General features: G+C 47.0%; 1 protein-coding gene across 1 annotated transcript in view; it reads left to right on the top strand.

Moving 5' to 3' along the window:
• HYDIN (HYDIN axonemal central pair apparatus protein) overlaps positions 1-11,158 on the top strand; it is a 352,840-nt gene that overhangs the window by 275,972 nt on the left and 65,710 nt on the right. Inside the window, exons 49-55 of the mRNA XM_079759605.1 lie at positions 1,605-1,764; positions 1,868-2,040; positions 2,661-2,859; positions 4,295-4,394; positions 6,146-6,245; positions 9,109-9,277; positions 10,499-10,737. Coding sequence (XP_079615731.1) covers positions 1,605-1,764; positions 1,868-2,040; positions 2,661-2,859; positions 4,295-4,394; positions 6,146-6,245; positions 9,109-9,277; positions 10,499-10,737 — 1,140 coding nt within the window. The remainder of the gene's footprint in view (positions 1-1,604; positions 1,765-1,867; positions 2,041-2,660; positions 2,860-4,294; positions 4,395-6,145; positions 6,246-9,108; positions 9,278-10,498; positions 10,738-11,158) is intronic.

The raw sequence follows: 11,158 nt of genomic DNA, 5'->3' as shown, positions 1-11,158 counted from the left end.
TCCCATGCAGCTGTCTATTGTCTCCATGGGAAATGATGGGAGGACTTTCCCAATGAGGGAAGCGGAAGGAAGTTAAAAATGTTGAGAAAATGGAGAAGGTGTGAAAAAGTTTTGTGGAAAGTGAGAGAGAGAGCATATTAGAGAAATAGATTAAGATTCCCAGCAAAATTGGAGGCCCAGGTGAGGCTGATGATTATACATTTTTGGTGATTTTTTTTTTCAGTTATAGACAAATTCCTTATTCTATAGGCAGGGAGGAAAGACCCAAACTGAAACCAAGGTCTCAACATGTCATCATTCAATCTGGCATGCATTGTGATAAGTATAGAGAGGGTTTATTTCTGTTTGCTGGTGGAGCTAAAGAGCCAGCCATCTTTGTCCCCCATTCCCTTAGTCCCTCCAGTTTGTTTCCTGAGGTGCTGGACTAGAAAGTGAAGGTGCAGAAGGTTTGCTGATGATAGAGAGGATCTTCAAGGCCCAGAAGAAGGGCTTGGGAGAGAGGAATGTGGGTCAGGTTGATGGGCATGAGGTACAGAGAAGCCTCGAGGTGGGAATCAGGGAAAACATAGCCATTCGGGACAGCACTGGAATTGGAACACGGGATTTGGGGCCAAACAGCACTGGTCCAGGAGGAGGACAATTACAGTGGCCCAGAAACAAGGACCAGTGCAACCAGGTATGATTCGTTTATTCTTTACACCTTACTGAGCCTCAGCGTCCCAGTTTGCACAGTGGGAAAACAGTAGCACCCACCTCACAGACTTGTGAAGACTGCCCTGGATTGCGCACGTGAGGCTTATAGCACGGCCCTGGAGGGTGGCTGTGACGGTCACCACCCCTCCGGCAGTCCCACAGAGAGTGTTGTCTCTCTGGCTCTGGTTTGGTCTCCGCCGTGCACTCTCCCTCCTTCCTCCATCATAGCCTGTCCACAAAGCTTTGCGGGCTGTTTCTGGGCACCAGTGGGTACGATGGTACGTTGCTTTCCTGACCTATGCTATGCTCTCTGATGATGTGTGTCTTCACTGGCATTTCTTGGGCTTTCCGTGGTTCCTTTTCTGAGTGCCAATAATGGAGCAGCTTCCAGTGCTCAGGCTGCTTGACTCTGTGGCTCTCATCCTAATGTACCAGGAAACAAACAGCCCTGTAACAGCCAACCTCGCCAAATGAGTCCATGGCGGAACAGTAACATCCTGTGCAGGTGCCAAAGGCAGTGAATGAGGTCATCTCTACGACAGAGGTGAAGCAAATTACTCAGATGATCAGCTCCTCTGGGAATATAAGCCCTGGAAAGGATAGAGCTGTATATTTCTTAGAATTCTTTACAATAATAACTACCAGTTTTTGAGCATTTGATATCTGCTGCTGTGCTAAGAGCATTGGCTGCACAAATTCATTTAATACTCCCAGAAATCCTGAAAGGTATCATCATCCCATCTTAGAGATGAGGAGACTGAGACTTGGAGGGCGGGGATCAGGCTGCCTCAGTGTAACCACACTGTCCTTTGGAATTGCCTTGACCCCCACAACTTCCTTTTCCATCTGAGATCTCAGTCAATCCTCACATCCACATTCCTAATTTATCCCTAATTTTTGTTCACTTCCAGGTATAAGTCATCTTTGTTCCCAGGCAACATGGAGACACTGACTATCCTGAACAATTCCCCAATGGTCACGGAGGTGTTCTTCTGCTTCCAGAATGATGTCAAAGCAAATACCTACTTCCTGGAACCCATGAACATGATTCTCAAACCCAATGAGAAGCAGGTACAGCCCCATGGAAGCCAGGCCACCAGGGCAAGACTTTCTTGGGAAATTTGAGGCCTTGGCATCCTCAGTGTAAATGCCCTTTTTTTGCCTCTTCCACTAGATACTGACCGTGTGGGCCTACCCTACTGCCGTCGGCGTCTTTGAAGACAGCATCGTCTGCTGCATCAAGGAGAACCCAGAACCGGCCATCTTCAAATTAAGCTGCGAGGGCGTCCGCCCAGAACTGGATGTGGAACCCAGGCAATTGCATTTTGACCGGCTTCTGCTGCACAGGTCAGCGTTCTCGATGCCACCAGGACTGGGATGGAATTGAAAGAGTATTTAGTTCTAGGGTGGCCAACTCATCTTGACTTGCTCAGGGCTTTCCAGGCTTTAAACACTCTGAGTCCTACATGATGGGAAACTTCTGGTCCTGTGCAAATCAGGATGGTTAGTAGTCCTATTTGCTGGACTTCAGCAGCATCAAGACACCCCCCACTCCCGCAAGATCAACCGCCAAAGTGTGAGCACATTGCATTTTTCTCAGAAGAAAGACTAGCTTTTTCCCGATTCTCAAAGCAGCCCACTACCCTAAAAGTTTAAAAATATTTAGCCTAGAGATTATAGCACAAACAGAGACTATTAGATCAAAACTAGAACGTACATATCCATTCACTGGAATCTGTGATTCTAAATAGAGAATGTTTCTTTCTGGAGCTGCTGGGACAGAATGGATGATATGATATTATGATATGGATGCTGCATTCTTTGATCGATACCGTCAGGCCCCATTCCTTGATAAATATTCATTAGTGAACCAAGCTATAATTGAAAGAACCAGAAGTACTTCCTCTGACCTGCCATAATAAATCAAAATCATTTGAAACTGACAAAATGTCTTTTGGTCTCTTCAGAAAAGAATCCAAAGTGGTTCTTTTCCACAACATCACGGCCCTGCCCGTGGCCTGGCGGATCACCAGCCTGGAGCACCTGGGCGAGGACTTCTCCGTGTCCATGCTGCAGGGCACCATCCCCCCCAAGGCTGACTATAGCCTGCAAGTGTACTTCCAACCCTCCAAGCCCATCAATATCAAGAAGGCGATTCGGTTGGAGGTGAGGCTTCACCCATCTTCAGACGTGGTCGTCAAAATGTGTACACATTGGGATCTCTGACACACACACTGCCAACACATACACACACACTAGCAACACAAATACATACGCAACCCTCCACACACACTGCCCACACACACACTACCAACACGTACACACTGCCAACACACACTAAGCCAGGTCCCCAGTTACACACTCTTATCTAATCCTGTTTGACAGCCCCAACCCACAATATCTGCTCTGCACACATTGTAAGCTCCCTGAAGGCAGTCTCCTTCATGGCAGATTTCCCAGTGCTAAGAACAGAGCACTCAATCCATGCAGAGTGAATGAGTGCTTGGCGAAAGAAAAGATGGAAACTCCCGAGTTAAAACTCAAATTTGGTGATATTCACAAATTTCCCTCCTGGCACCCAAAGCACCGGTAATGGGGAGTGGTGACAAATTGTCAACTTGCGACTTGGGCAGAGAAGCGGGTGATCTTGGCAGACCCAGGAGAGCTGTACCCACAACCCAGGGCCCTTCACCTTGACAAACAGACCCGTTCTCGCCCCCTCACTAGTCTCAGGAGTCAATGGTTTGGGTCCAGCTGACACCAGTTCAGATGTTTCTTGGGACAGTAAGAGAGGAACTATCCCCAGGGGTGACAACAGAGGGGGACAGTGAGCAACTGGAGGCTGGGGCCTTACTTTTGTTTTTTTTGTTTGTTTTTTACATTTCTGACTTTAATAGTAGTAATGTTCATGTAAATAAGGCATTTGAAATTTGCAAAAGAAAAACATTAAACACTTTTTGTGAAAAATCTAGGACTTTTCCCACGTATTGAGCCAGAAACAAAGAACAGAACAATTCAGATTTACCAAATTAGTAGAGCAAGGATGATTAAGAATATACAAGTTTCCCATTTCCATTATCAGAAGAATGCTCTTCAGGTTTATTTTATTTAAGAGTTCTAAAGAACACTTTTCTGCAATGTATACTCACAGCCCAAACTTCAACAATATTACAACTATCATGCAAATAATTTAAACCCAGTCATTGGACAAGATAGGAAATTCGGTTTCATTTTCCCATTCATATATTGATGGTCTACACCAGCATTCCCCAATGGGTGCTATAAAGAACACTAATCCTACCAAATGTTCAGTGCGGGGTTTGTGCGGGAGGCAGCTAATCGATGTTTCTCTCTGTGTCTCTCCCTGTCCCTTCCACTCTCTCCAAAAATCAATGGGAAAATGCCCTCAGGTGAGGATTAACAAAAAAAAAAAAACAGAAACAAAATTCTATCCTATAGGACATACCCATAGGATAGAATTTTAAAAAAATAGATATTCCTATCACATCCCCTTCATGATCCCCACTGCATGTTACGTAGTTCAGGCTCTAAGCACCTCGTGGGTCTTGCCTTTACTGAAGACTCTCTCTCATCCCAACAGGTTTTGGACACAGACAATCTTGTTGGAGTTGTTCAGATTGAAAACATCATGGTCATTGCAGAGTCCTATGACATGGCCTTGGACATCACCTTCCCCAAAGGTGATTAGCAGTCACATCTTTTGGTGCAGTGTAGTGCTTGTGAGGGTGACAAGAAATATACTGGGTGGAGGGTGACATTTCCTGAGATGGGGATCTTTTGGTGCGGTATAGGTGGTTGTTTGGAGGAGGGGTAGAATTTCAGTAAATAGTAACGCACACCCCAGAGTGACGTTAGCAACATTACAAGAATCTGTTTGTCCAACTTGAAACGATGGCAGGGGTGGGGTCATGTAGATACAACATTTGCAGAGCTCTTTTCTGAACAGTCATCTGAGAGTGGGTACCATCTTCCTGCCTGTATTAGTCTTCTATCGCTGCTGTAACCAATTCCCACAAACTTGGTGGCTTCAAACAATAGAAATTTCTTACCTTTCAGTCCTATGGATCAGAAAATCCAAAATGAATGCCACCGGACTAAAATTACGGTGTTGGCAGGGCTGCATTCCTTTCTGGAAACTCTGGGCAAGAATCCATCTCCTGGCCTTTTCCTGCTTCTAGAAGCCACCCCCATTTCTTGTCTCATGGTCCCCTTCCTCCATCTCCAAAGCCAGGAATGTTGGGTCAAGCCCTTCTCATGTTGCCGGTCTCTGGTTCTCCCATGTTTGTCTCCCTCTTTCACTTTTCAGGTTTCTTATGATTACATTGGGTCCTTCAGAGAATCAGGATAATCTCCTTACGTTAAAGGCCAGTGATCAGCAACCTGAATCCCATCTGATACCTTAATTCCCCATTGCTATGTAAACTAGCATATTCCCAGGATCCTTTGCGGCAGGAGTGGCATGATTCTGCTTACTACAGGCTCTATCACCCAGCTTAGATAGATCCTTTGACCATGCCCTTTTCCACCTCCCTCCTTTCTCTGATAGATCGCCTCAACAAGATTCATAGAATGTTAGAACTACATGTTTGCCTAGATGTCATCAGTCTTATGTACAAAGATATTTACCACAGCATTATTTATAACAATGGAAGATTGGAAATAACCTAAATTTCTATCAATAATGGAATATTGTTATTGTAGGAATAATACTGTACGTTATGGAATAGCCATATCATGATATATTGTACACCCGTTAAGATCACATTGAGGATGCCCTGGCCAGTTTGGCTCAGTGGATAGAGTGTCAGCCCCCAGACTAAAGGGTCACAGATTCAATTTATGTTCAAGGGCATGTACCTTGGTTGCAGGCTCTGTTCCCCGGCCCCAGTTGATCAGGGCACGTGTGGGAGGCAACCAATCGATGAGTCTCTCTCACACCAATGTTTCTCTCTGTGTGTCTCTCTGCCTCCCTTCCACTCTCTCTAAAAATCAATGGAAAAATATCCTGGGGTGAGGATTAACAACAACAACAACAACAAAAGATCACATTGATGAGGAATTGTTAATTATGTGTGAAAATAGTTATGAAGTAATGCTAAGTAAAGCAATACAAATTTATATATAATATCTCAACTCTGTATAGCATACGCTTGGCGCAAAAAAATTGTTTGAATACTGGGAGATTTAGCTACTGGGAGACATAAAAAGGATGGTGATCCTAGGATGGAAGTCAGAGGGAGCTGCCCCATTGAATTGGGTGCAAGAGCAGTGTCTGTTGTTTGCTAAGATGCAATTACAAAAGCTTTTCTAGCAATGATGCTTTCAGAAAACAAATTCTCTGAAGTTGTCATCATGGATTTTCCACGTGACCTGCAATTTTCCTTGTTCCTATGCCCACTCACCCTCCCCATCCCGGCCCTGGCCTCTGCAGGAGCTGAAGGAGGCCTTGATTTTGGGACCGTGAGGGTCATGGAGGAGGTGAAGCAGCCCCTGCAACTGAAGAACCGTGGGAAATACGAGATCATGTTCAGGTAACCCGAAAACCATTCAGCATGTGGTTATCTGTATCCACTCCTGGGCAGAAAAACATGTCTGGGAGATTTAAAAAAAAAAGTTTGGAGCAATCATAAGAACCATCTCTGCTTTTAGCCTCTCCTGGTTTCAATGAAGGGAATTCCAGCTGCTAAGAGAGCAGAGATTCTCACACTGCTCTCAACTCTGAGACTTTGTGGAGACCCTTAAGGGTCCTCTGAAGGCACCTAGAGCCACGGGGCCTGAGGGGGAGATGTGTGAATAGGAGATACTGGGAGGAGGAGGTCCTGGGGTAGAGGGAGAGACAGAGATGGGGAACCTGGCCTCAAGCTGTCCTGCCCTCTTCAGCTCCTCTGTTTCATAAATTTGCATTCTACATAAGATTTCAGGTGGGTAGATGTTCCAACTTTCTTTTTTAATTTTAAGAAGTACTGTTTGTATACATTCCTAATGGCAGCCTGGTGGACTAGAGGTCCAGCTTGTGCTCATCTCTTGAGATTAAAAATATGGTGATAGCCCAGCCAGCGTGGCTCAGTGGTTGAGGGTCAACCTATGAACCAGGAGGTCACAGTTCTATTCTTGATCAGGGCACATACCCAGGTTGCTGGCTCCATCCCCAGTAGGGGGCATGCAGGAGGCAGCCAATCAATGATTCTTTCTCATCATTAATCTCTCTCTCTCTCTCTCTCTCTCTCTCTCTCTCTCTCTCTCTCCTTTCCTCTCTGAAATCAATATATATATCTTACCTTATAATAGAGAAACATGCAAATTGACCGCACCTCCGCTATGCCCACGATTGGGCCGGCAGGAGGCTGGGGGCGGGACTCCAGGTGGCATATCCGCCGTTGAGAAGTTCAAGATGGCGGTGCCCAGTGGCCGGGCCCATGCCGCCGCTCCCGGGGGTGCCTGGGGCGATCGGCACCCCGGGGGGCATGGCCGGGCCCATGCCGCCGCTCCCCGGGGTGCCTGGGGCGATCGGCACCCCGGGGGGGCGTGGCCGGGCCCATGCCGCCGCTCCCGGGGGTGCCTGGGGTTGATCGTCCACCTGGGAGGGCGTGGCCCTGCCCCTCCCGCCCCTCCCAGGGGTCCCGGGGGGGCGATCGGCCACCCGGGGGGCGTGGCCGGGCCCCTCCCGCCCCTCCCGCCGCTCCCGGGGGGTCCCAGGGGCCAAGGCTTTCCGGGCCTTGGGCACCAGTGGGCAGCCTGCAGGGATCGCAGGAAACCACTGGGGGTCGGCTCCTGCGATCCTTAGCAAGGATGTTGGGTGCAGCCGAGCCCAAGGCCACCGCCCGGGGCCAAGCCCCGACCCTGAAAAAGGCAGAAGGCGGTGGCCACAGCCAAGGCCTGGGTCCCTGGTGCCGGCAGAAAACTGGTGCAGGCAGCCAGGTGAATGAAGGTCTATTGCACGAATCTTCGTGCAAACGGGCTACTAGTGTGTATATATATATATATATATATATATTTTTTTTTTTTTTTTTAAATATGGTGATAGCCAGAGAGAAAGGGGATGCAGGGAGGGGGAAGTGGGCAAAGGTGGAATAAATGGGGATAGAAAGAGACTTGACTTTGGGTGGTGAGCGCACAATGCAATATGCCGATGATGTTTTATTGAACTGTACACTTGAAACGTGTATGGTCTTATTAACCAATGTCACCTCAATAAATTCAATTTCTAAAAAAATGAAAGACTAACTAAGGGAGTTTCCTGAGAGAGGAAACGGTGGTGCTTGGTGGGGCGAGGGAAGAGGTCACTCAGGCAGGGTCACACAAACCTCAGTGGCAGTGCCTGCACCCACGGCCAATCCATTTCTATGAAAAGTCATCCTTTCCCCAGAAGAATTCACAGTTGATAAAGGGTCTTCCCCTTCACAGATTTGAAAGAAATTCAGTTTATTCATGATGGTTTTGTTTTAGCTCAGAAAATGCTGAAAATTAGAGAGGCGCCACTTCAGTACTACCATTAGGTAGGACTGTGTATTGAAATAAATAAATACAAATGAAAGCTTAACAGACCTAAAAGAAAGCCACTGGCACTTAGGCATTAGTGCTGAATGCAGCTGTGCCTGTTTGCGAGTTTTGTTTCAGATTATGGCAGGGTGTTAGCTCTGCTCTTTCAGGTTGCATGGAAGAGTCGTCCTCTGGTTCCAACAGGTGATGAGGGGATTGTGCAGGGAGGTGAGGGAGCGCAGGCACCTGCAGGCAGCAATGGAGTGACCAGGTCCCCTGGGGCATGGGGATGACATGCAACTCCAGGTGTCCCATCTCACCTTAAGCTCCTTGCTCCTTCTCCAGTCCCCTGCCATTTTCATGAGTCAGCTCATCTCTGTGGTATGCCACCTCACCTCCCTGGGGCCACAGCCACCCTTTCCGAGGGCCTCTCTTACAGGGCTTCTGCCCCCCTGCTTTCTCTTCTTTCTTGAATCCCCTGTCTTCTGTGTCACTGTTCCTTCTGTGTGTGCTGCGTCCAGTCTCAGAAAGGGGAGGGAGGAACCGGGGCAGGGAAGAAGGAAGGGAGGCAGGGAGGGAGGGAGGGAGAAAGGGAGGGAGGGAGGAAGATGAGTTAATCTAGTTGATCCTTATCCAGCATCAAGTGTCCCTGTTGGACAGAGATTTCATGCAAGGGCACCACTTGACCACAGGCTAGAGATGGCTCTCTTTGCCTCAAGCATCACTCACTGGCCCGGTCAATCCTGGCTAAGGGTGGGTAGTCACAGAGCGCAACACACAGTGGACACTGCTAAGCAAAGTAGTTAACCAGGGCCAAAGGCATGGCAGGCACTTAACAGTCTAGAGTTTGCTCTCTAGTGTCTTGGGTTCCCTGGATAATAATGACTTATACTAACTTTTATTCATATCTTTCAGCTTTTCTGTGGACTCTGTAGGCATTACAACAACCAATATAAATTCAATGATCTCAGTCCAACCCAGGAAGGGCTCACTGACCACAACAGATAAGCCCACAAATGTCCAGGTGTTCTTCCGTGCAAAAAAGGAAGTGAAGATAGAGCAGCAGCCAGTCCTGCGCTGTCAGGTGAGAGAGGTCAAAGGGAGAGCTCAATGGCAGGGTTGTAAGATGCATGTAAGAAAGAAGAGCACATGGTCTAACCCAGTGGTCGGCAAACTGCGGCTCGCGAGCCACATGCCGCTCTTTGGCCCCTTGAGTTTTTAGCAAAGGCCAGCTTAGGAGTACCCTAATTAAGTTAATAGCAATGTACCTACCTATATAGTTTAAGCTTAAAAAATTTGGCTCTCAAAAGAAATTTCAATCGTTGTACTGTTGATATTTGGCTCTGTTGACTAATGAGTTTGCCGACCACTGGTCTAGCCCATGCTCCAAGGAGGGAAATGGAGGGCTGGCCTGGGTGGCAACCAGAGAGGATGCACCAGGGTTTGGCCCCCAACTAGTAGGTACAGGTAGGTCAGGTGGGAGGTAGGCAAAGTCATCAGAATTGAGAGCGCCAGAAAGGCAATGTGGACTCTGGTCTTTGGGGAGCACCTGAGACAAGGAAGCCGAGGTTAGTCATTCAAGTGCATAGGAGGCATGGGAAAGTGAAAACAGGAGGCAAAGTTGGTCTGTGTCAGCCATTTTCAACGGGTGTGCCCCGGGAATTTTTAAAACATGCAACACCTGACTATTTAGTCAGGGGCACTGACCTCTTTTCCAGTGACGGGCAACCTTTTGAGCTTGGTGTGTCAAACTTCGCCAAAAAACTGAGCATAACTCGGGTAGTGTGTCACTTTGAGGAAAAAACTAACTCCAAGACTCTAGTCACAAATGTTTCATCCTCAGGAGCAGCAAATGTTTCATCCTCGGCATGCGGCCGCTTGTCATCAGAAATGGCTACGCGTGTCAGTGCTGACACGCGTGTCATAGGTTCGCCATCACTGCCTTAGGCTGTCAACTTTAAACATGACAACAGCCAACACAACAATAGCCATCTGGTGCGAACTAATCAAAAGTATACCTATGTTTTTGTCAGATTGGCAAAAAATGATTTTTTGGTGTGCCGCAGAATTTTAGTAATTAGTGTCTATGAAAAGGTTGAAAATCGCTGGTCTAAGTTGGTCCATGGCTAGTTCGTAGTAAGTTTTATGTTAGTATTTTCTAATATTGTTGATGCAATAATATAAAGAGAATGAAAGGAACATGCCTTCGTGTCAACGGGGAAAATGGGCAATGAATTAGACAGTCATTGGAATTCTGGAGCTATGCCGGTAGCTGATGTCTTCCCAATCCTCCTTTCCTTTCTAGATCATTGAGCCCAGTATGACAGATGGAACTGAAATCATTGCCAGCATCCCAATTAGGTTTTCTGTGAATGCAGTGTTCTCCAAATACAGCATCAGCCCCTCCTCCATCATCAACTTTGGGGCTTTGATCTGTGGCACTCGTAAAAGCACCACCTTCACCATAGAAAATCAAGGTGTTACTGACTTCAAGTATGGCCTCTACAGGATGACAGGGGAGAGCTCCATTCACCAGAAGAAAGCGTAAGACACCCATTTGCTTGACTCATGCCATTTCCCAGTTAATTAGTGCTTTATATTTTACAACGAGCTTTCGTGTATTTTATCTAAATTCACCTTATTCCCTGTTGTGAGTGAGGTCATTAAGAAATGACTCATCTGCCCTGGCCCAGTAGCTCAGTTGGGTGGAGCATCATCCCATACACCAAAATGTGGCTGGTTCAATTCCCCATCAAAGTACATACCCAGGTTGTGGGTTTGATCCCATCAGGCAGGGGGCATGCAAGAGGCAACTGATCAATGTTTCTCTATCTCTCTTCCTTCCTCTCTCTAAAAATAAAAAATGACTCGTACAAGATTATGCAAGAAATCACAACAGTAGATTTTTTTTTATTTTAATAAATCTTTATTGTTCAGATTATTACAATTGTTTCTCCTTCCCCCC

The sequence above is a fragment of the Cnephaeus nilssonii genome (genome assembly GCF_951640355.1).
Source record: "Cnephaeus nilssonii genome assembly, chromosome: 20".
Classification (NCBI taxonomy): Eukaryota; Metazoa; Chordata; class Mammalia; order Chiroptera; family Vespertilionidae; genus Cnephaeus; species Cnephaeus nilssonii.
Note: the sequence above shows the minus strand (reverse complement) of the source record. Positions and strands in the feature narration are given on the sequence as shown.